This window comes from Vipera berus (assembly GCF_964194415.1).
Source record: "Vipera berus genome assembly, chromosome: 1".
NCBI lineage: Eukaryota > Metazoa > Chordata > Lepidosauria > Squamata > Viperidae > Vipera > Vipera berus.
Genome location: NC_138202.1, coordinates 286,412,775 through 286,439,340, shown reverse-complemented (window position 1 = coordinate 286,439,340; position 26,566 = coordinate 286,412,775). Strand labels below are relative to the sequence as shown.

Below are 26,566 nucleotides of genomic sequence, written 5' to 3'. Positions count from 1 at the left end.
TTTTGATTTTAAATAGGTTTTGTTTCCAATTGTAGGCAGCGGCAAGAAAAAACTCTATTTTATGTTGAATGTTGTTTATTATAGCTTTGTTGAATCTGAAACTGTGGGCAATAACCTTTAGCCTACCTATGTTTACATCTTCCAGACTTATATTATATCTGTCACTGAAATTGTGGTATTCCTTAGCTACTCATATCATTGTTCTTTTTTCCCCTCGTGGTTTTTCTTCCTTCCCTTTATTTTATTTCCAAACGTTCCTTGATTCCTCCACAGAGAAATTAAATCTTGTTTTAGGTTATCTCCAGCATATTGCAACACTTACTTTCAGAAGCAATCAGTCCCTTTCACAATGTTAGTAAACATTAATTAGTCTTTATAACTTGTACTATCTTGTTAAATTTAACATTCGTATCACATCATATTCCATAAATTCTCTAGAATTAAAACAATGTGGGCATTGTTATTGGACTTGTAAATTCAAGTAATATTGATATCTGAAGATATAAGTGCCTGTAATTGTATTTGAATACTAGGGATACCTCTCCATAAGATCTGATAAGCATGCTCAGATAACTAGCTCTAGTCAGCCTTAATATATAAAAGTATAATAATATTTACACACCTTGTTGTTATCTAGTTGCAAGAGAAATAGTGTAGAACATGTCCACAGGTAGATTCTAGATATGGTATAATAATAATTCTTTTCCACTGAGGTGCAATTGCAGATATTCTCAAAGAATAACCTACCTGATCTTACTGTATAGAAATTCAGGGCTCGAATTATTTTATCCCATCCCTTGTTCAGGTGTGATTAATCAAAATCTATTATCCATACTTTTTTCTTTATTTTATTTAAAAATGAATTAAATCAATCTGATGCTTCAGTATCTTTGATTAATACAGTGTTTGGGATATATCTACTATGATCAGGTCTGACTGAAAAATATGACATTATTGTATCTTGTTATAATTGTAACTTCCCATGAAATTTTACAGCTATTGCATTGCAATGACTATTCACTTCTGTCTTTAAACTGAATGAAGAAAGGTGGTTTATCCTTTACTATGTAGCTCTGGTCTTTTACTTTAATTCCACACAACAAAATCAGCACAGAATCAATCTACTTGATTGGAGTGGTTTGTTAGTTCAGAAAATAGGCAATCAGTTAGACCAGGGGTCTTCAAACTTGGCCCTTTTATGACTTGTGGACTTCAACTCCCAGAATTCCTCACCCAGCATGCCTGGCTGAGGAATTCTGGGAGTTGAAGTCCACAAGTCATGAAAGGGCCAAGTTTGAAGATCCCTGAGTTAGACAATTAACTTTATTGCTTTATCTGGGACAAGCTAGCCCAGTTTATAAAATATAGATAGCTTATTTGGATATGTATATATGTGCATATGAATTAAGGATCAATGCCTCTTGGGGAGTTTAACAAATAGAAAGAAATTAATAAATATTACAATTAAATGTTAATGAAGCATGGTGAGAAGGATACTGAGCCATAAAAGAATGGCAAAGTCCTATAGTAGATTACTTTAGATCCATCAGAAATGCATTGGGTACTTTTTTTTAACATTCTCTTAACAGGATGTACCTTAATGACAGGGTAAATTTTCATATTAATAATTAATGTTTATATATCATTGAATTTATATTTACGGAGATCATGCAAGTTAAAATATACTCTTCATTCCTTACTTGAAAAATTCTACAGTAATGTGCATATTGTGATTGAGGGAAAAGAGGGATGGAAACCTCCTGTTGATAGTGGTTACCTTCTTTGGAAGTAATGACACATGATCTATGTGCTATATTGTATATTGGGGTTTTTTAACAGTGATTACATAGATTAAGTTGGAAGGAAAGATAAATCAATAAAAAGTGACCAATGTGTGGAAAGAAAAAAAATCAAATTTAAAAAAATGAAGTGAAATGTTTGTATGCCTCTGTGTCTATAAACACACACACACACACACACTTTATTTTTTCTTACATTTACTTCTACATTTGGACTCAGGTCTGTTTTCCTGATTTGTTTCACTTGGTGATAATCGTAGCTGTGTTGTTTTATACATCAGTTGATTTATACATGTAGTATCTTGGAACTCATTCATTTTTAAGAGTTTGAGAATTTCATTCCCATTTTATTTTAATAATTTATTTATTTGTATATCACCTTTATTATTTTTACAAATAACTCAAAGTCGCAAACATATCTAACACATCTTCTTCCTATTTTCCCCACAACGACAATCCTGTGAGGTGTGTTGAGCTGATAGAGGGTGACTAGACCAAAATAATTACATTTGAAGCTATTGGGAACAAATGTGTATCATGCCAGTTAAATGGAAATATACAGTAGGGCTGTGCAAGAAATGTCTGTAAACGTGGGGCACCACAGTTGACACTATTCGCACTAACAGAGTGTAAATTTCAAGAGCATGACTCAAACAGAATTATGGCATTAGTCCAGAGATCTTTCAGCTAAGGCTGAGCACATCTTTGCCTTTCCAAACAAAAATGTAGCACGAGAAGACATATTCCATGAACATATCAGTATAAATGGGTGCTGTCGAGTACATTCTGACGGATTGACTGATTATGTGTCATCAAGTTGGTGTCCAGTCTTAACAAACACATGGATTTTTTACAGGACAATCTGTCCCCAGTCTGGTCTTTCAGGTCTTCCAGTAGTGCACACATTGCTGCTGTAATTGAATTCATTCAGTTTGCTTCTGGTTGTTATCTTTCCTTTCTCTTTTCCCAGAATTATAGACTTCTCCAGGGAGCTAGTTCTTTGCCTAATGTACCCAAAGTATGATAATTTGAGTCTGGTCATTCTCAAGAGAAATTCTGAGTTGATTAATTATAGGATTTATTTGGTTTGTTTGCTATCCATGGTATTCTCAGTAATCATCTCTAATACTAAAGTTCAAAGATGTCAAGACTGTTATCTATCTTGCTTCTTCAAAGTTCAATTTTTATTATCTTAGAATAACACATGAAAAATCATTATCTGCACAGTCCTGATCTTTCAGGTTTACACATATCCAGCAGCTGAGTATTTCCCCCCCCCCCAATACTTTCATTGCTCCTGTATCAAGTACTAGTCTGTGGTGTGTTTTTTGATTGCCAGATCCTGTCGATATTCATTCCTAAAAGGCAGAATCTGCCCATCATTTCAGTATCTTCATTATCAATTTTAAGGCTGGTTGCTACACTGGATGTCATTAGTTTGATATTTTATATATGTATTTAATCTTATAAATAGGAATTTGTTTATATTTTCCTTGAAGTGGGTTGGGAGTTGGGAGAATTTCTTTTCTCTCAGGAATTAGGATGGGGCTAATTTGGCACAAAAACCTGGTCAACTTTTTATAAAAATAGGTTTAAACTGGGGAAAAACACTTTTTTTGCTACAGAGTGAAAATAATGCATGTGAAAGTTGTATGAGTTTTTCTGTTTTTTTCCCTAACAGTGATTTATCAGTATAATATTTCATATACCAATATGAAATTCATAGGTTTTATTCCTTTGCTAGTAGCAACATCTGACTGTCAGTTGTTCTTCACTTTGGGAAGATAAACTGGCACTAATTCAGTTCACTAAAGATAATCCAGTCTATTCTTAGATTTAACAATTTACACTCCATTAAAATGAGGTGTGTGTGTGCATTTATAAAATGAATTATAGCTACAGTAAAACTGCTATTCTGTTGCTTTTCATTCAGCAAACTTTGGTTGCAAACAGATGAGGTTTTGGTTTGGACTTCTCATAAACGTTTTGCATTATTTCTGAAACAATCTGGACAATTGCAATAATTCATATCATTTGTATCTACTTGGATAATTGGCATATTTACAGAAAGATTTAATATTAAATCACTACATTGTTTGCATAAGGGTAGAAAAAAACGACAATACCACAATTATGCAAATGACACAAATGGATTCAAATGCCCTAGTTCTGTATTTAATAGTCATTCAGAATTAAGTGGACACCCTTTTTCTCCAAATGGTCCATTAAACTTTAGTTGGTTATTTATGATGTCATGACAAAACTTCCATTAATCTTAATAAAGCTTGATTATGTTCTAAAGCCATCGTTAAGCTTTCTCACTATCTTCTCATTTGAAAAGCATAATTAAGTTGCCATTTAACTGAAACAGGTTAAATATAGTTCAGTGGCCTAACTGATTATTATACCAAATAAATACAGGGAAAAAGAAATCTTGCAATAATTCTAATTAATTTTGAAACCCAGGCACCTGATTACATGGTTTTCTACAGTAGTTCCTTTCTCTAAAATCTGTGCTTTTAAAATAGTGCAAGAAGTAGCTTTTGGTTTGATGCTGTGGAGCGCTCTTGTGAAAATGCCTTTAAAGAAGAAAATAGGTTCATGTCTACAGAATTCCTAGAATTTGATATTTCTAATAGTTTTTTGCTTCTAAATAATTGCAGAATGGTTGGTACTATCAGCTTTTAAATTTTGTGCAAAGAAAACCTTACTAAAGAAACAACTACCATTTTGTACTTTGGATATGAAAGATTAAGAAATATGGAGTCCTTGGTGCTCTTTGAACTTGGTTATTTTCCTGCAGACGTTTCATTACCAAATTAGGTAACATCATCAGTGCTAAAAAAACCAAACCCTAGGTAACATGATCAGTGCCTTTTCTTTTTAAAGCACTGACGTTACCTAGTTTGATTAATGAAGCATCTGCAAGAAAACAACCAAGCTTGGAGAGCAGTAAGGACTCCATAGGTCAACCCTGAGTTACAAATATTCTCTTCAAAGATTAAGAAATTACATTTCGGGAATAAAGTAGAACAAAATAACAGGGATCAATAAATGTGGCTTTATATTTCATGTTGCGTACTTGAATATAATTAACAATTCCCTTTCCTCAAAAGCTTATTATATTTCAAATATATATAAGAGATGGATTATTAAATATACTTGGAAGTGATTAGTATATCATTATTGATTCATCTCCTCCATGTGCAGTAATACATTTATTATGATCTATATGACTTCATTTTCTTATGTGACTTCCAATTTTTTATATTAACACTTTTTTCCCAATAAGTAAAAGAGTCGAATTTTCATAATTAATTATTTTCTTTTTCCCCCCTTCCCATCTAGCTTCTAAGGAAAAGGCATATAGGAAATGACATTGTTACTATTGTCTTTCAAGAGCCTGGAGCACTTCCTTTTACTCCAAAAAATATCCGTTCTCATTTTCAGCATGTCTTTGTCATTGTCAAAGTCCATAATCCATGCACTGAAAAAGTGTGTTATAGGTGAGTACACATGTGTGAAGCAATAGATTTTGCTTCTTGAAGTCCATTAAGTCCTGAATTTTAGCATTTTCCTCTGTCATCTACAAAGCTTAATTATTCGCAAAACTTAGAAAATCAATATTTAGTCACTATAATTAGCTGAGTCTGTAATGAATTTTCCTTAGAGAAGCAGTTTCTATTCACAGAAGCAAAGGAAGTGATTCTTTTCCCCTGCAGCCTCCCACATTAGACCACCCCACCCCCACCCCACCCCGACTTTCTAGGGATATCTGAAGGCTGCAAGGGTGAGAAAACCAAAAGTATGTCTTATATATAAGCAGACGTATGCTTGTGTTCTATCCCAGCTTGCTCATAGCACTATCAATAGCTCTTAGATCAGCGGTCCCAGGCTATGGCCCACGAGTTGAGCTGTGCACGTGCACGCCGGCCCACACCTTGCATGGCCCAGTTCCCCTCTCCCCTGGCTGGGCTACCAAGCCACAAAGGTTGGGGACTGCTGACTTAGAATATATACTGCTTCATAGCCCTCTATAGGTAGTTTACAGAGTCAGCATATTGCCCCCAACAATCGGTCCTCATTTAACCAACCTGTAACTCCTGGCGGTAGGCAAAGTTAGACTGCAATACTAACCACTGCACTTCTAACCACTGCACCACTACAGCTCCTAGTTACATGGCTAGAGAACGGCATCTGTAGTTGAGGTAGAAGTTTCATGTCTTTGCACTGAATCTCTTCCAATCATTAAAGCTTTACCAGCACTCATATTGTGATGCGCTGGTGCAATGGTTGAGGACTAATTGGCTAATAAAGCATATATTAAAATGTGACAGCAAAATGCCTTAATTAGAATGAGTTCTTCAATCTCTACTGCTGCTGCTGCTTTAGTCATCAGATATCTATTAAGGAGTATAAAAATCATGATGGAAAAATAATTTTTTCATTTGTACAGAATCATGACGTGAACAGTAATACTTCTTCAGTCTCTCTTTACTTTTTTAGTGTTGGAGTTTCAAGATCAAAAGATGTTCCACCTTTTGGACCGCCAATTCCTAAAGGAGTAACTTTCCCTAAGTCAGCAGTTTTCCGGGACTTCCTTTTGGCCAAAGTTATTAATGCAGAAAATGCAGCCCATAAATCAGAAAAATTTCGAGCCATGGCAACCAGAACACGTCAAGAGTACTTGAAAGATCTAGCAGAAAATTTTGTTACTACTGCTACAATAGAAACTTCGGTCAAGTTTAGCCTCATTTCACTAGGTGCAAAAAAAAGAGAAAGAGTTAAGGCAAGAAAGGATGCTCATTTATTCAGTGTTGGAGCAGTAATATGGAATGTGATAGCGCGAGACTTTGGACAGTCTCTTGATATTGAATGCCTGCTTGGTATCTCAAATGAGTTTATCGTCTTGATTGAAAAGGAGTCAAAAAATGTTGTGTTCAACTGCTCCTGCAGAGATGTTATTGGCTGGACTTCTGGGTTAATGAGCATAAAAATCTTTTACGAAAGAGGAGAATGCATTCTTCTGTCTGCATTTGATAACTGTGCCGATGACATCCGAGAAATAGTTCAAAGGCTAGAAGTAAGTATATGTGTTAATGCTTTTATTCGTCAAAAATTATTGATAGTTTTAAGAAGCTTAAAGATGAATAAAGTTAAATGACACTATTATGTACATGCTTCAGTAAAAATAATCTGATAGAGCTCTGCCTCTCGGCAGGGAAGCTATAGAGAGGAATCAGCACATGTTTATTCACCTCTCAACATGCTTATTGGATCACAGTGCCTATTTAAACAGATGCATGTTGTATTTGTACATATGAGAGGGAGGGAGGGAGGGAGGGAGAGAGAGAGAGAGAGAGAGAGAGGAGAGAGAGAAAGAACAAGCACCAATGTTGTATTGTAAATTAAGACTGAGGATTACGATTGCAGAGATTTTTAAAACTTCCTTTAGCACTGATGGCAGCTGGATGACTTTGGCCCAGGCACATTCCTTCAGCCCTAGTCTGGGAAATATGTACATAGAATTAACATGTGAATTTTTATCTTTCATAAATCTGTAGAAACGTATGAAACAACTTCAAATAAATTTGACCAGCTTGCTGCTGACAGATGATACCTATCGGCAATGCACTGCTGCAACTTTGATGCAGATTGCAATTCCAAAGTTGTAGTCTAAGTTTTCATCAGATGAATTATTTGCATTCTTAATCAGCAGTGATTACTCAGAAGGCACTTTAGCAATCCTGTAGATTTCAGCCACAAATGTGATAATAATAGGACGTCTAGAATATATGAATTAAGATTCCAATTCCTTAATTGCATACTTAGTTCCAGTGCAGTTACACCCAACTCTTGTCAAAACATCTGCTAATGCAACAAAAGTTCCTATTGTTTAAAAATATCTTAATGACCGCGCTTGATGACCATTTGTTCGGAGACCATTTGAACTTACAAGAGAACTGAACAAATGATACGTATGACCGATTCTCAAAGTTCTGGCTGTCACAGTTTTCTTACAGTCACATAATTGCAACCCAGGAGCTCAGCAAGCACTTTTTCAATTATGATATTGCAGTATTGCAAGGTCTGGCAACCACTGTTGTCCGCCTACACTGCTGACTTCTGATAATGGGGAAACCGGCAGGAGCCAGTTGACATGCTTGAAAATGATACGTGATTCATTTAACAATGGCAAGCAGAAGAATTGGAACTGCGTTTGCTAACAGCACAGTCACATGACATTGTGTGTTACGATTATGGCCTTGGTGGAGCAGTGGGCTAATGCCTCCTTAAGTAACACCAGCTGCCTGCAATTAGTGCAGGTTCGAGTCCCACCAGGCTCAAGGTTGACTCAGCCTTCCATCCTTCCGAGGTAGGTAAAATGAGGACCCAGATTGTTGGGGGCAATTAAGCTGACTTTGTAATAATGCCGCTTGGGGTGTGTGTGAAAGCCCTAATAAGCAGGCATATACATAGAATGAAGGCTATTGCTAAGCACATTTATTTGTGCTTAGATTGTAAGCCGCCCTGAGTCTTCGGAGAAGGGCGGTATATAAATGGGATTAAAATAAAAAATAAAAAAAATGTCACTTACTGTTGGAAATTCCACTCCCAATTGCCATTGTTAAGTGAGGACTGCCTGTAAAAAGAAATTAATTTATTTTAAAGCCAGCTTCTACTGTTTCCTGAAAATTATTTGGAAATTAAAGTAAATAATGTCATGCTTAGACATTTCAAAAGAAGCAGGTTGCTGCTTAAGAAACTCAGATGGTTCCTCCAGAGACCCTGACAACTATGACATTTCAGTTAAAGCAACAATGTCAGGATCAAATAGCCCAAGAAACAAGTGCTTCAATTGACTTAATAACCCAAGAGCATTTTATGTTAAAGATAGCTACATTCTGACAGGTTCATCCAAAGCAAAAGATCCAATGTACCCCAACGCCTATTTAAGAGCTATTGTTAATTATGATTATCCTCTAATGAGTTAAAAGATTAAAGCCAAGCAGTGATTCAATATGTTTCCAATAGTTCTTGCAACGTTAAGTTCTGTTATGCTAAGGCAGTATATCCCATGTAAAACAAATGATAATAAACTAATCTAGAAATGGTAAGGATTGTTTTTAGTGCATTGTGTTCCATGTAAAGCTGCAAGTGGTATATCAGGTAAAACTGTGCAAAAGTCCTACTTGCCACAGTCTAACCGTAACCCTAATCCACTCAGATAAGACTAGGAGAACCATAACATTGCTTCCGGCTCTCAGCCCTCACAGATGTTTTGTGGTTGATGGTATTAAAACATCCAGGAAGACGAGAATGGTCATACTCCTGCCATCCAAATCCTATCCCAGATCATACATGAGGAAGCTCAGTACAGTTTCTGTCTGATTCGCAGATCCAAATCCAAATTGCCACAGATCCAGATAATTCCAGAGTCCTCTGTAACCCTACCACTTTTTCAATAATCCAATAACCTCAAAGTTAGAGATATGACAATAGTAGACCACTTTTTTTTGATCCAGGCTTGGCCCCTTGAGGTGTGGGCAGACCAGTGCCTCTTTAAGGGTCTCTGGCACCTTATCAAAGTGTTGACCCTACAACGCAGATATGGGCTGCTCCTCCCTGGCTGCTTTTATTAGCCTGGTGGGACAGGGATACAATCCACAAGTTAAATATTTATTTATTTAACAAATTTATATAGCTGCCTACTTTATGAGAAGTGACTCTGGGTGGCATACAATAATTTATGAACTTTGTTCACAAGACTGTGGGGGGACTGCAACGACCAGAACATTGAAGACCAATCTCAAGTCTCTTCATTCAGTGCCACTGTAATTTCAAAAGGTCTCTACAAAATGTCATAACATAACTCAAGGACTACCTTTGTTTTCATCCATGTTTCCTAGTTGATTCCTTCTTCCACTCTGTCTTCACTTCCAGTACTTCTAAGTTCATGCCAGCTCCTTAGCTGATTCAACTTCTCCTCCTTGTAAAAGAATGTGTGAAAAATTCTACTCTTGGTTATTTCTCAGATTCAGGCTATCATCCACAAGTTCAGTTCATATGTCTGGATGGTCATATAATAGAATAGCAGACTGTATTTACTATTGTCTTCTCCATTTTGGTTCTTACATATATTATTACATATTCAGGTAGCTGTATCACTAAATGCATGGAAGAAGTGTTTAATATTCCAAGAGTACAATATTATTTTAAGACACTGGGATTAACACAAAATGAAAAGAGTTGATTGTCTTCAAATGGAAAACTTACTTCTCTAGACAAAATATGCAGTGGATCTTGTGGTTGAGGCTATTTTTGCTCTTTTTCCTTTCCCCTTCTATTCCAAAGTATAGCATCACAAATACAGTGGTTCCTCAATTAAGGATTGTTTTGGAAATATGAGCAATATGGAGGGAAACATGCTAGGGCTTCAACTGCTGCCATTCATAAACTCTGTTTATGCAACATGCTTAACCGGGTTGGATTTAGCAGCTCTATTTACACGACAAGCTTAGTTAATTTAATCTGTGTTTATATTCTTGTTTCATGTTTGAATCCAATTTGTTGAGGGTTTTTTTAAAGTTCCTTATTGTGTGAATCCAGCAAATGTAAGTTTATTCTAGCCTAGCCCTTTGTAAAGATGCTTTTTGTTATAAATAAGAAAGCATAAGGCAGGAAAATTTCCAATCACTTTGTTGAAGACCTCACTTGGTACCATGAGATAATAAATTGTATTTTAATCTCAGACTTTTTTAAAAAAAATATCTTAAATTCGAATACTCCGTGACACTATCCTATCCTTTCCCTCAGGTTATACTTCTTTCACTTCGGATAGTTATGTGGCTGGTTGTGGAATTAAGGTACATAAACGGAGACAGAATTTACAGATTTCATAGGGATAACTTTACAGTTAACAAAAAAAAACAACCACCTAATCACATAAAAGTAGTAAAACAAGTTCAGCAGGGTTTTGCAAATGATTACTTAGTTACTGAAGTAAAAAGAGAACAAACTGAGAATGCATCTGGCAAAGGCACGTTTTCCTTCCCAGCTCGCTGGTATTTTCTATAACCAATTATTTTTCAAGCCAACTTCTTTTAGTTCATTTTCTTTGTATTTCCTAATAATCATTCCATTCAAATCAAAGCTGAATTCTTGGTGAATTTCTTCCTCCCAAGGATGGCAGAGCAGACTACAGAGATTTCCTTCCAACTGGCGTTTTCCCTGTCCGCCGAGCATGCTTTCCCCCCTGACCTCTGGATAATGTCAGAAAGATTCCTTCTTTCTACCTCCCTCCTTATTATTCCTTCCAAACCTTCTGCTGACCAGTCTTTGTTAATTTGTCAGTTTCCTTTATTTTCCTTCTTCTCCAATTCTAGGTTTCCAGTGAGGTCCTAACCAAACCATTTCATTTTTTTTAAAATTCCATTTATATCCTGCCCTTCTCCGAAGACTCAGGGCGGCTTACAAGCTTAGCAGTAGCCTTCATTCTATGTATATGCCTGCTTATTAGGGCTTTCACACACACACACCCAAGCGGCATTATTACAAAGTCAGCTTAATTGCCCCCAACAATCTGGGTCCTCATTTTACCTACCTCGGAAGGATGGAAGGCTGAGTCAACCTTGAGCCTGGTGGGACTCGCACCTGCACTAATTGCAGGCAGCTGGTGTTACTTAAGGAGGCATTAGCCCACTGCTCAACCAAGGCTCCTTAAAAGTTCATTATCCATGCAGACTTCTTCTGAGAATACTTTTCATCCGTTGAAACTGATACTTTGTGCATATAAACCAGTTTCCAAACATTTCAGTGATTAGGTTTGATGCATTGCAATAATTCTATTATTTTCACATCAAAACATTGTAATCCAGAGATTGCTTTATCAAGGCTAAACAAGGCAAAGATTACTGCAACTCGATTATCTGATGGGGATAGGCAAAATAATAGTGGGGTGGTGTCCTTTTTTTTATTAGACTTGTATACCGCCCTTCTCCCGTAGGACTCAGGGCGGTTCACAAGGTTTTTTTAAAAACAATGCAAGTTACAAAAATTAAAAACAATTAAAATGATTAAACTAACCTTGAACTAAAAACCCCAATTACAACTAAAATACAATTAAAACCCCAGTTAATATTCTCAGTCCAGGCCAGAAAGCTCGAAGAGCCAGGTCTTCAGGTCCCGGTGGAATGAGCGAAGGTCAGGGGCAGTCCTAAGCTCTACAGGCAGCTGATTCCAAAGGGCCGGCACACCCACAGAGAAGGCCCTCCCCCTGGGTATTGTCCTCCGGCAATCTTTTACCGGCGGTACCCTGAGAAGACCCTCCCTGTGGGAGCGCACAGGACGAAGGGAGCTTGATGCCGGCAGCAGGTGTTCCCTCAGATATCCCGGACCCAAGCCATTTAGGGCTTTATAGGTCATCACCAGCACCTTGAATCTTACCCGGAGGGCAACTGGAAGCCAATGCAGCTCGCGGAGTAGAGGTGTTACATGGGAGTATCGGGAAACCCCCATCACAACCCGCGCAGCTACATTCTGCACCAGCTGGAGCCTCTGAGTGGTCCTCAAGGGCAGCCCCATGTAGAGAGCATTGCAGTAGTCCAATCAGGAGGTCACGAGCGCATGAGTGACTGTGCGCAGGGCATCTCGGTCCAGGTAGGGCCGCAACTGGCGTACCAGGCGAACCTGGGCAAAGGCCCCCCTGGTCACGGCTCCTATATGGTCTTCAAAACTGAGCCGTGAATCCAGGAGGACGCCCAAGTTGTGAGCCCTATCGACGGGGGGTAACACCTCACCCCCCATCATTAAAGATGGAATGGACTGGTTAGTCCGAGATGCCGTTATGCACAGCCACTCAGTCTTGGCAGAATTGAGACGAAGCCTGTTTCTCCCCATCCAGACCTGGATCGCCTCCAGGCAGCAGGACATCACGGCGAGGGCATCACTGGGTTGGTTCGGGGTGGAGAAAAAAAGTTGGGTATCATCAGCATACTGATGATACCCCACCCCGAAACCATGAATGAGCTCACCCAGCGGCTTCATATAGATGTTGAACAGGAAGGGAGAGAGAACCGACCTCTGAGGAACTCCACAAACGAGAGGCCTCGGGGCGGACCTCTGCCCTCCCGTCAACACCGATTGTGAGCGGCCCAGGAAATAGGAGGAGAACCACTGCAAGATAGTGCCTCCCACTCCCAACCCCCTGAGATGCCGCAATAGGATACCATGGTTGATGGTATCAAAAGCCGCTGAGAGATCTAATAGAACTAGGACAGAGGAGCAACCCCTGTCCCGAGCCCGCCAGAGATCATTCACCAGCGCGACCAATGCCGTCTCTGTGCTGTGCCCGGGCCTGAAACCCAATTGGTACGGGTCCAGATAATCAGTTTCCTCCAGGAACAGAGAAAGCTGATGCGCCACCACACTCTCAACAACCTTCACCAGGAAGCAAAGGTTGGAGACAGGACGACAGTTGCTTAAAATCGCTGGGTCCAGGGCAGGCTTCTTGAGAAGGGGCCTTTTGTGGCCTTTTTTCCGGTGGAAGATCTAGGGAGAAGAGTTCATAGGGACTATCTGTCATATTTTTTCGAAAACTTTTAATTCCGTAATACAGAGTTTCCTATCCTTGACAACTTTTAAGATGAGTGGAGTTCACCTCTCAGAATATGCGAAGTAGATGGGTAGTTTTCCAAATTTGATAAATAAATAAAAATTGGGAGTTGAAGCCCACACATCTTAAAATCTGTTTTATATATCAAACTTAGAAAATGTCCAACTCCATGCTCTGTATTGCTCAGGTTGAGAAACATTGCCACGTTTCACTGTCATGATGTATGGGGTTATTTCTCTCCAGTGATTGGAAATAAAGCATTGGAAGGTGTTGGTGAAAGTGGAATTTATATAGGTGAAGGGCAGGTTTTTTACATATTTCCTTTAAACTTCAGAAAATTATAGATAGGTTTTAAAAACCATTTAAAGGAAAATGAGATGGCTTTTTAAAAAATCAATATGTGATTTGCTAATGGTTGATCATTCTAATTATAGAAATCATTTTAATGCTTTATGACAAAATCTAAGGTGGAATGAAAGATAAGTAAGTAATGTACGTAGATGTTTCAAGAAATGTGACTAATGACTTAGAATGCTGCTGCCCCAATTCTTCCATGTTTCAAATACATGTAACCTAAAGGAATTGTCAGATGTAATTCATCATCATGGAGATTTCTTGCTCTGGCCCTGGGTTCTCTGCTTGCTGATTTTTCTTTTTCTCAATCGTCCCTTTTTATTATTTATTTAGTTTAGAAATTTATGAAGTCTCCCAATTATTAGTTTTGGGAAGATTTGAAAAAAAAAAGATGATTGAGATATCAACCTTTCTGTGAAACGAAACTAGGAAAAATCCTAATCATAGCAATATTTGAATCAACATTTGTACACTCTAGGAAATATTGGAGATCAAGGAAACCATTTTTTTTAACTTTTGGATTTAAATCCTGAATTCCAGAATTGGGGAAAAATATGAATTATAACTCAGGGCTGTCTGTTTTTGAGTAAAGATTGAAAATCCCATGTTGAAATACAAAGTACGTTTTTCTAAACATCAGGTCTTTTAAACACAAAGGTATCCCACTTCCTGGATAATGGTGCTAGAATTACACTTTTAGGCATAGTAGCTTTGCTATAAACCTGGAATATTTATAGCTGTTCTGAAAAAATATATATTCACATTTTATAATGAAAAATGCTACCTTGTTACATGCTAGGTGATATGTAGAGATGTTCTTGTTCTTATCAAATCTGATGGTTCTTTAGATAGTAACCAGAGGATGTGAAACAGCAGAAATGACCTTAAGAAGAAACGGCCTGGGACAGCTTGGATTCCATGTCAACTTTGAAGGGATTGTGGCTGATGTTGAACCTTTTGGTTTTGCGTGGAAAGCAGGCCTACGTCAGGGCAGTCGCCTAGTAGAGATTTGCAAAGTAGCTGTAGCAACACTCACTCATGAACAAATGATTGACCTATTACGCACATCTGTGACGGTCAAAGTGGTGATTATTCAGCCTCATGAAGATGGTTCACCTAGAAGGTAAGACATTAGTGGGCATTATCCTTGAGCTTACAGATGAATTTGCAAGGCTTTCCTTGCTGAGTTGATGAAATTGGATACAGGTAGTCTTCAACTTACGACCACAAGTGAGCCCAAAATTTCAGTTATTAACTGAGACATTTGTTAGCTGAGTTTTGCCCCATTTTACAACTTTTCTTGCCACAGTTGTTAAGTGAATCACTGCAGTTGATCAAAATTAGTAAACCGGTTGTCAAGTGAATCTGGCTTCCCCATTGACTTTGCTTGTCAGAAGGTTGCAAAAGGTGATCATATGACTTTGGGACACAGCAGTAGTCATAAGTATGAACCAGTTTCCAAGCATCTGAATTTGGATCACACAATCATGGGGATCCTACAAAGGTGGTAACTATGAAAAATGGTCATAAGTCACTTTTTTCAGTGCCATTGTAAGATACTTTGAACAGTCAGTAAATGAACCATTGTAAGTCGAGGACTACCTGTATTTTGCCTCTGTAAGAGACTGAATTAGAAATTGTTTGGTTAGAATGTAGTAATCTTCCTTTTTTAAAAATTATTTTTATTAGATAATTTTTTGGAGAATAAACAAAGGAAAAATCTTTTTTTAAAAAAAAGAATAAAAGCAGGAAAAAGAAAATAAAGGAAAGTGAAAGTAAAGTGAGAATAAAGAAATGAAAAAGAGAAATAGAAAAAGTAGTGACTTTCAATCTGTCTTTAAAGTTGCATCAGAACTCCCTTTTCTCCCATAATCTATCCTTTTTAATTGTCAAGACCAAAAGTCCGTGGGAACATGGTTTCCATGAATGGTTTCCAGTTGCTAAGAAAAGAATGGAGTGATGTCATATTTTACTCAGTATGTAAAATTATTTAAAAATATAAGACCCATCCACCTGGACCATACAAAGGCTCATATTATCCAACACTTTTTTTCTATTAGTTGTACACTTGGGTGTCTCTGGGAATCACACAAGCTTTATTGGCATTTCTGAAACTAGAGTTCCATTATCATCTCTCACAACCTGGGTGAGGTACCCTGGCAGCCCTCATCCTGCGTTCTGAAGAGCATGATAATGGAGTCACCCTGGACCTGAATCTAAAGATTGGATGTAATCATACAGACCCTAACTAATTATTAACCATTTAGAAACCATTTAAGATAATAGTCGTTACCATAACTTGTGGAAAAAGATTTCAGAGAATAGTCATGTACTGTTTGAAGCTACCTGCTTTTGTCTGCTTGAAATCTCCTTTCATTGGATAACCCCAATTTTAATCCTATGTATGTGGGCACAAAACCTGCCTCTCTGTACTCGGTGTAATTGAATTGACCCCTAACTTGCCCTCTTTTCTGAAGTATAAAGCCATGAGCATTTCTTGTACAGGAAAAGCATTCCAATTGTGAATATCTTTGTTGTTCCTCATTTGTTCAATCATGGAAATAACACACATGGACACACGGACACACGCACAAATGAAAAGCATATACTACTGTTCTGTACTAGCCTACTACTGGCCCTGCAGATAAGGCAGGGACAACCCCTTTACAAGAAGGCAAGAGGCTAGAACTAAGCCTGCCAAATTTATGGACACAAAAGCAAACAGAGCAAAAACAAGACACGAACCATGAAACAGGAGCTATTCAAACGGTTGCCTTCAGCAAACCAGCCCTCCCACTCATTCCCCTTTTAAACAGTTCAGGGCGTGGCTTCTCTCTGCCTCCTTCCGAGGTGCCCCATTGCCTTCCTCTGTTTACTCCTGATTGACTGCCTCTTGCGTCAGGCATCCTTGAACAGGGCCAGCTGTGGGTCATCTTCATCCACGCTGTCAGGCTCACACAGCTGGGTCTGCGTCGTAACCAGGTGGGAGGGGCCTGGCTGAGGGCTCTCATCAGCAAGCTCTCCAACACCCTCAGCAACCTCTCCAACACCCCCCTCCTCCTCCTCTGAATCGTCCGACCCAACTGCCGAACCCACAGGCTGACCCTGAATCACAACAACAACCAGATTAAAACCATAATATTTGAAAATACAAGAGTCAGATAAAATACTTAGGAGGCGTGGTATTAGCACCTTATAGTTCTCAAGACTAAGCAGGGGGGGATTGACTTAACCACTTTCCAAAAAAAAATTAGCAAGGAAGGAGCATCCTAACTTTGCTCTACGGAACTGGGACTTCCACCAAGAAAGCCCCTTTTCAAATGTCACATTCTAAGTAGGAAAAATCAGAATCATACATTTCAAAATGAATGTAAGATAATCAGATTATACTTAGAAAAGATAGTCCCAAAGATAACAAGGACCTGAGCCATAAAGAGATTTATAGATCTCCACCAGCAGTTTTAGCTGTACTCAATGGGAACCAATGGGAGCCAATGCAGGATCTGCAAAACAAATGTTACTTGGCTAAAATGCTTCTATATTTTGAATCAGTTGCAGTTTTTGAATAAGCATCAAAGGCTGCCCCAAAGTTAAGAATTTGTGCAAGAATAAATGCCACCAGGGCATCTCACTCCACTTACACTTATATCTGTTGTAATCAGTGCTTTTTTTGTAAAAGAAAAAGGTGCCGGAACTCACACATGTCATACAACCCGCCTTGCCTACTTTGGTTCCATCCAAAAAAGGTGCTGGAACTCCGTTCTGAGAGTTCTATGAGAAAAAAAGCCCTGGTTGTAATAATTGAAGATAGCACAGGTTTTCATGGCTATTGTTGTTGTTAGTTGCAAAGTCGTGTCCGACCCATCGCGACCCTATGGACAACGTTCCTCCAGGCTTTCCTGTCCTCTACCATCTTCTGGAGTCCATTTCATGGCTATAGCCTCTATCTAATATCCAGGCCGGAACTATACATCTCCCATATTATGGATCTATTCCTTCAAAGAGATTGTGACCCTTCAAGAGCCAGTATTGAAACTAGAAAATTTTTTGAACAAACAGCCAGTCCTTATTGCTGGAATTTAATCCATGCCTGTTTTATCTAATGCAGTTTCACAGACTTTACATATTGTGGTAGGATTCCCATGGCACTGGTTGCTTGACCTGGGATGGCTGAGCCTGTCTTACAGAAGACATTGTCTACTCTCTTGGGATTCAAAAGAACTGAATATGGTTCCCAACTGGTGTCTCATTTTTTTCTCACTGAATTCTGCTATGATGTTGATAGCTCCATGTAAATATTAGTGGTTTTAATCTGTAAATAGGTGAAATAAGGAAACTTTTTTCTGAGAGGCCATTTGGAAGCAATCTCATCAAGTACTGTTTTACTAATTCTGTATTCCAGAAATTAACCAGATGCATAGTGGTATAGTCCACAAGATCTGTAGCAATTTCCTTTCTATTACATAAGTTTTAGAAATTCTATAGAAACTTCCATGAGCACCTGCTGGAAATCAATGGCTGATTTTCTTCCAGTCCTGTGGAGATTGGTAGCACTGTTTCACAGTGATTAGAAAATGAGCTGATTATGAAAAAGAACAGATAGAAACATTCTCCAGTTCTAGTTCCTAAACCAGCTGCTTCCAAAAAGAAAGAAAGAAAAGAAAAGAAAAAAAGATTTAATGTATGGCCATCTGTATGCATTGGGTCAGTAATGATCTGTGACAGGAGTTGACTTGGAGGTCGTGAAATCCTGAGCCACTTCTTTCCCAGCCTTCAGAGCATGGAGATTGAAATCCATGAATACCATCATTCTGGAAAGTTGACCACCTGCAGAATAGATCACTTTGATCTACTCCTCTTCCACAATCTTAGAATTACAGCTACTGCAGCACCTGAATCTAGTCAGGAAGCTTTCTAGCAAAACAATTCCTTTCCCCAACCAGACTATAGTAATACATGCCAGATCTGCCCACACACCTCTGTCCAAGAAAAGGATGGATTGCAAATTGATTCAGGTCAGGTCTCTGGATGATTTGGCAGTCTTTTGGGTTTCAAGTGGTATTCTCTAAATTGACAATATGTGTAGATGACAGTTCTACACATTCTACACTATTTCAGTTCTAGTATTGAATTCTAGTAAATGAATTGCAGGTTTTGTCCATAGTCAACTGTCAGATTTTTCAGGGAACTGTTATGGCCTTTCAAGAGGGGCACCATCTGAATATCTCACTCTGGAAATATTCAGCCCCTGAACAGTCAAAATTAACTTACATTGCAATCAGTAAAGAGCTTCGTAATGTTCTATCAGATTCTGTTCTTTTTTCCTCTTCTTGGGAGTGCCTTCTGGGTATGGTCATTGGATGCCCATCTTATCAGTAGAGGATTTATCTTCTTACTGTTGCTGGGAGAAAGATCTGTTTGTAATCTGAGAGTGATAAATAACAACTTTAGCCAATTACGTCCCCCTTACAAGGGACGCGGTGGCTCAGTGGGTTAGGACGCTGAGCTTGTCGATCAGAAGGTCGGCAGTTTGGCGGGTCAAATCCCAAGTGCCGCGTAACAGAGTGAGCGCCTGTTACTCATCCCAGCTTCTGCCAACCTAGCAGTTCGAAAGCACATAAAAATGCAAGTAGAAAAATAGGGACCACTACGGTGGGAAGGTAACAGCGTTCCATGCGCCTTTGGTGTCTAGTCATGCCATCCACATGACCACGGAGATGTCCTCGGACAAGCGCTGGCTCTTTGGCTTTGAAACGTAGATGAGCACCGGCCCCTAGAGTCGGAAACGACTAGCACGCATGTGCGGGGGAACCTTTACCTTTACAGCTAAGGACTGTATTTGAATTCAAGATCTGAGGAGTTCTGATACATGCATTGTTCAGTATAAATGATAAATGTATTTTTCTTGGTGTTGTTTTGTTTAAATATAAGAAGCCAATAGTGAGACATGAGGAGAAGGTAAAGGATATTGGAGGGAGGTTGCAAATGCTGTTTGATTTTGCTTGTGCTCTTTAATTCTGTTTAATAAAGCTGTAGTTTTATGCTTTCTTGTCTGGGAATAAAACTAGACTAAGTTGGACTTATATCTGATTAGGGACATAGAGCATTGCATATAGTAACTTATCAAACATTCAACAAAAATAGAAAGTGGATTAAAAGGGGAGAGAGGAACTGTTTCTATTTTAATCACATAGTGAGTTTCTAGTTTAATTATCTGTAAAGAGGCACTAATTGTACATAGGATTACCTGTGAATAAGGTCACCTCGATGTGAGCATGGAGAAGAGAAGGATTAGTGTGTGTGTTAAAAAAAATCTGCCTATGGTTGCATAATATAGACCAGTATGATAGATATGGCTCTAGTCTTCAGTGAAGAGACCTTCATTCCTCAATGGATTGTTTTGGGATAACAATAACAACAACGGCCCATGGTCCATTTTTGCCTAAATAGTGGAGGAACAAAAGATCAGCTCCTAATTGTCAAGATGGTATTGGAAAACTGTAAGAGAAGAAAGACCAACTTGAACATAGGTTGGACTGATTTGTCTCCATGCCACATAACTGGATAATCAAAAGCATAGAATTAACAGGAATAGTAGAAACATCAGAAGCTTTGTGCAAAAATAAATAAATGGCACAGTGAAAGATATAGTTGCTGATGAATGGTGATAGACAGAAAGAGGTTAATATCAAGAGAGGATGCTTTCAAGGAGATTCACTCTCACCAAAACTGTTTGTCATTGCATTGATTCCTCTATTAACAATGCTGAACAAGTCAGGCCATATCTATCAAACATCAAAAACATATGCCAAACTATCCCATCTTGTTTATTTGGACAACTGAAGCAGTATGGAGAAACATCATCTGAAATAGAATTGTTTTTCAACACTGCTTATGTATATATATATCCAAGATATTGCAATAGAGTTTGCAATAGAGTACCCCCACCATCAATAAGGGAAAAATAGTGAAAACTGAAGGAATCAAGATTTCATATACAACTAACATCAAGAGTCTAGATGTTGCTGATCACTATAAATACATATGTGTCCTTCAAGCTGACAACATCAAGCCCTCTGAAATCAAGAAGAAGGTTAGAAATGAATACATCCTGAGAATGAAGAAGATCTTAAAGTTCAAACTCAGTCAAGGAAATATCAAGGCAATTAACACCTGGGCAGTTCCAGTCATTAGATACACAGCTGGAATAGTGGACTGGACTCAGGTAAAACTAAAAAACCTGGATAGGAAGATTATTTTTCTTTATTATTATTTTCATAGTGAATCATGCCCTTCATCCATGCACCAATGTTGACAAACTGTACTAAACTAAGGGAAATATTTGAGCGTGGAATGTTGCTAATACATTGGACAATTGAAGAAGAAAAAGGGAGAACATTGAAGAATCTGAAGGACTCTGAAGCTGGTATACCATGAGGGCTTCCTGAGTGCCGAAGAGACCAAACTTACCTACAAGAAAAGAACAAAAGAAGAATAGAAAAACATGAAAAGGCAAATATTACATGGCCGGTACATAAAAAGCAGGCAAAGGAGACAACAACAACACTTGGCAATGACTAAGAGCAGGAAAACTGAAGAAAGAGGCAGAGGGGGCAATTCTGGCTACATAAGACCAAGCCTTAAGAATTAAGTGCATATAAAATCAGATTTCAGAAAACGGCAACAGATAGCAAATTGCTGCCTCTGCAAAGAAGCTGATGAAACAGTGGATCACCTACAGTAGTTGCTGCTGCAAGAAGATTGCATAAACTGACTTGCAAATGACATCATGACAAAGTAGCAATAATGGTGCATTGGACGGTCTACAAGAAATACTATTTGCCTGCAAGAAGAACTAGTGGGACCACAAAACAGACACCGTAAGAGAGAAGGAAGACGCCAAAGTGCTCTGGGACTTCAGGATTCAAACTGACAAGCATCTGTCACATAACACCCCAGACTTGACAACCGTTGATAAAAAAGAGGGGGGGGAAATTGGATAGTGGATATGGCAGTACCTGGAGACAGCAGAAGAGAAGAGAAAGAACAGGAGAAAATCACAAAATGCAAAGACCTACAAACAGAAGTAGAATGACTAGAGCAAAATAAATCAGAGATAGTACCAATAGTAATAGACACTTGGGTGTAATCTGAAAACATCTGGAGCATTACTTGAGCACCATCGGCAACAACAAAATCACAATCAGGCAGCTTTATTTGAAACAGCACACGTCCTGAGACAATATCTTTAATACTGTCAAACAATTTCTGCCTACCCCAGATCCTTGGGAAGGGCTCGATGAGGGATAAAAATGCCAAATCCAGTGTAAAAATTTGATTAACTGTGCAACTAACCCTAATAATTATAATACTATACAGACATACATGGGTACACATATTTGCTTCAACTTTAAAAAGTTCCACAATTTATGTCATCTGTCTTTCAACCTTCCAGGTTCTGAAATACCACAGTGTATAAAAGTGGCCTATACTTTTTATTTAGCAGACAGTTAATTATCTACCCAACATGCAACTTTTAAAAAACCTTAATAATTCATGCAATTTTAAATTCACTGCTCTTCGCTTTGTGATCTACTTGTATGACTATGCCAGTGGTAATAAATTAAATATGCATAGCGTGGAATGGGACATCATTGTTATGGTAGAAAATACCCGTGTGATTCTCAAGAGACTCATGGTGATGTTCACCTCTGCTGTAGGGGATGCTCAGAACTCTGTCGAATTCCCATGGTGGAGTACAAACTTGACAGCGAAGGCACCCCATGTGAGTATAAAACTCCTTTCAGGAGGAACACTACTTGGCATAGGGTGCCAACCTCTGCTGGGCAGCCTCTCTCTCGTGCCTCTCCAATCTTAGGAACATCTGACAGACTGCAGTGCCAGCAGCTTCTTCATCAGGCACAAACTGCTATTCCTCGCAGCACCTCTTTTGACAGAAAGCTCCCCGATGGCGCAAGGTAATATACACTCTTCCAGCTTATATTTTATAAATGCTGTATCAAGTGAGCCCACGCTCTGCTCTGTCGTATTTTTTCTTTCTTTCCTGGAAGCAAACAATAGTCGATGCTGTTAATATTGATACTGAAAGGAAAATGCAATTTTAATTTATGTATCTGCCTGGAGTATTAAAAACTAACAAGCTTCTTTTGACACCCTCAGATGACTAACCAGTACAGTAGAATACATCTTCTTGAGAAATAAAATGAAGAGTAAATATTTGCCTGTAAATACATTTGATTCTAAATTGGGCAATTTTAGTTTTTAGGGTTTAGTGAGAATGTCTAGAGAACAGATTTCCTGATGTTTTGCCGGCAACTGTGGTCCCCAATTTTACAGAGCGTTTTCTCAATGGAAAGCACATTAGTATTTAATTTGGAAATATTTATTTATTTATTTATTTATTTGTTTTTATAAACCGCCCTTCTCCCGAGGGACTCGGGGCGGTGTACAGAGTAAGATAGGCAACAAAACGAAACAGTATTGAAAACAATAATCAGAACAAAACAAACTGGGACCCCAATTAGAGCTATCAGAGCTATCAGGCCAGGCCGGACTGCTGGAATAAGTAAGTCTTTAAGTCGCGCCGGAAGGTGCGGAGGTCGGGGGCCATCCGGATTTCAGTTGGTAAGCAGTTCCAGAGGGCTGGCGCACCCACTGAGAATGCCCTCCCCCTGGGCGCCACAAGCCGACATTCCTTGAGCGGTGGCACCCTGAGGAGGCCCTCTCTGTGGGAGCGCACAGGGCGGTGGGGTGTTGACATTGGCAGAAGGTGCTCCCGTAGGTAGTCCGGACCCATGCCATGTAGGGCTTTGTATGTCATTGTTAGCACCTTGAACTTCACACGGAAGGCAACCGGAAGCCAGTGCAGCGCACGGAGGAGAGGTGTGATATGGGAGTATCGGGAGGCTCCCAAAAGTGTCCGTGCCGCTGCACTTTGCACCAGTTGAAGCTTCCGAGTGGATCTCAAGGGCAGCCCCATGTAGAGAGCGTTACAGTAGTCTAGGCGAAAGGTCACAAGGGCATGGGTGACTGTACGTAAGGCATCCAGGTCCAGATAAGGCCGTAGTTGGCGCACCAGTCGAACCCGGGAGAAGGCCCCCTTGGTCACAGCTCCTATGTGATCTTCCAGGGAGAGCTGTGAGTCTAGGAGGACACCCAGGTTGCGGGCCCTATCAGCAGGGGGTAGTAACTTGTCCCCGATGTTAAGGGATGGGATATACAGCGTACATAGTAGTAACTGTGAGAGGGATCTCGGAGTCTTAGTAGACAATCACTTCAATATGAGCCAGCAGTGTGCTGCAGCTGCCAAAAAAGCCAACACAGTGCTAGGCTGCATTAACAGAGGGATAGAATCAAGATCAAGTGAAGTACTAATACCACTTTACAATGCTTTGGTAAGGCCACACCTGGAATACTGCATCCAGTTTTGGTCACCAAGATGTAAAAAAGATGTCGAGACTCTAGAAAGGGTACAGAGAAGAGCAACAAAGATGATTAGGGGGCTGGAGGCTAAAACATATAGGGAACGGTTGCTGGAATTGGGTATGTGTAGTTTAATGAAGAGAAGGGTGAGGGGTGACATGATAGCAGTGTTCCAATATCTCAGGGGCTGCCACAAAGAAGAGGGAGTCAAGCTATTCTCCAAAGCACCTGAAAGCAGGACAAGAAGCAACGGATGGAAACTAGTCAAGGAGAGAAGCAACCTAGAACTAAGGAGAAACTTCCTGACAGTTAGAACAATTACCGTATATACTTGAGTATAAGCCGACTCGAGTATAAGCCGAGACCCCCAATTTCACCCCCCAAAACTGGAAAAAGTTATTGACTCGAGTATAAGCCGATCCGCCGTTCTGCAAGCCTGAATACACAGGAATACCCTGTGTGGCCGCGGCTCGTCGGCAGGTCTCCGTTCCTCCTGCCGACCTTTGGGGAGGTTTGGGCGCCTCCCCAAACCTCCCCAAACGTCGGCAGGTCTCCGTTCCTCCTGCCGACCTTTGGGGAGGTTTGGGCGCCTCCCCAAACCTCGGCAGGTCTCCGTTCCTCCTGCCGACCTTTGGGGAGGTTTGGGCGCCTCCCCAAACCTCCCCAAACCTCGGCAAGTCTCCGTTCCTCCTGCCGACCTTTGGGGAGGTTTGGGCGCCTCCCCAAACCTCGGCAGGTCTCCGTTCCTCCGCGCAGACCTGCCGACCTTTGGGGAGGTTTGGGCGCCTCCCCAAACGTCCCCAAACCTCGGCAGGTCTCCGTTCCTGTTTGGGGAGGTTTGGGCGCCTCCCCAAACCTCCCCAAACCTCGGCAGGTCTCCGTTCCTCCGCGCAGACCTGCCGACGTTTGGGGAGGTTTGGGCGCCTCCCCAAACCTCCCCAAACCTCGGCAGGTCTCCGTTCCTGTTTGGGGAGGTTTGGGCGCCTCCCCAAACCTCCCCAAACCTCGGCAGGTCTCCGTTCCTCCGCGCAGACCTGCCGACCTTTGGGGAGGTTTGGGCGCCTCCCCAAACGTCCCCAAACCTCGGCAGGTCTCCGTTCCTGTTTGGGGAGGTTTGGGCGCCTCCCCAAACCTCCCCAAACCTCGGCAGGTCTCCGTTCCTCCGCGCAGACCTGCCGACCTTTGGGGAGGTTTGGGCGCCTCCCCAAACGTCCCCAAACCTCGGCAGGTCTCCGTTCCTGTTTGGGGAGGTTTGGGCGCCTCCCCAAACCTCCCCAAACCTCGGCAGGTCTCCGTTCCTCCGCGCAGACCTGCCGACCTTTGGGGAGGTTTGGGCGCCTCCCCAAACGTCCCCAAACCTCGGCAGGTCTCCGTTCCTGTTTGGGGAGGTTTGGGCGCCTCCCCAAACCTCCCCAAACCTCGGCAGGTCTCCGTTCCTCCGCGCAGACCTGCCGACCTTTGGGGAGGTTTGGGCGCCTCCCCAAACGTCCCCAAACCTCGGCAGGTCTCCGTTCCTGTTTGGGGAGGTTTGGGCGCCTCCCCAAACCTCCCCAAACCTCGGCAGGTCTCCGTTCCTCCGCGCAGACCTGCCGACGTTTGGGGAGGTTTGGGCGCCTCCCCAAACCTCCCCAAACCTCGGCAGGTCTCCGTTCCTGTTTGGGGAGGTTTGGGCGCCTCCCCAAACCTCCCCAAACCTCGGCAGGTCTCCGTTCCTCCGCGCAGACCTGCCGACGTTTGGGGAGGTTTGGGGAGGCGCCCAAACCTCCCCAAAGGTCGGCAGGAAGAACGGAGACCTGCCGAGGTTTGGGGAGGTTTGGGGAGGCGCCCAAACCTCCCCAAAGGTCGGCAGGTCTGCGCGGAGGAACGGAGACCTGCCGAGGTTTGGGGACGTTTGGGGAGGCGCCCAAACCTCCCCAAACAGGAACGGAGACCTGCCGAGGTTTGGGGACGTTTGGGGAGGCGCCCAAACCTCCCCAAAGGTCGGCAGGTCTGCGCGGAGGAACGGAGACCTGCCGAGGTTTGGGGACGTTTGGGGAGGCGCCCAAACCTCCCCAAACAGGAACGGAGACCTGCCGAGGTTTGGGGACGTTTGGGGAGGCGCCCAAACCTCCCCAAAGGTCGGCAGGTCTGCGCGGAGGAACGGAGACCTGCCGAGGTTTGGGGAGGTTTGGGGAGGCGCCCAAACCTCCCCAAACAGGAACGGAGACCTGCCGAGGTTTGGGGACGTTTGGGGAGGCGCCCAAACCTCCCCAAAGGTCGGCAGGTCTGCGCGGAGGAACGGAGACCTGCCGAGGTTTGGGGAGGTTTGGGGAGGCGCCCAAACCTCCCCAAACAGGAACGGAGACCTGCCGAGGTT

At 41.0% G+C, this 26,566-nt stretch overlaps 1 protein-coding gene across 3 annotated transcripts in view; it reads left to right on the top strand.

Annotated features, from left to right (window-relative positions):
• SIPA1L2 (signal induced proliferation associated 1 like 2) overlaps positions 1 to 26,566 on the top strand; it is a 71,011-nt gene that overhangs the window by 17,790 nt on the left and 26,655 nt on the right. For all 3 annotated transcript variants that reach the window (XM_081314956.1, XM_081314955.1, XM_081314954.1), the window contains exons 6-9: positions 5,148 to 5,305; positions 6,306 to 6,882; positions 14,616 to 14,890; positions 22,488 to 22,745. In XM_081314956.1, coding sequence (XP_081171082.1) covers positions 5,148 to 5,305; positions 6,306 to 6,882; positions 14,616 to 14,890; positions 22,488 to 22,745 — 1,268 coding nt within the window. The remainder of the gene's footprint in view (positions 1 to 5,147; positions 5,306 to 6,305; positions 6,883 to 14,615; positions 14,891 to 22,487; positions 22,746 to 26,566) is intronic.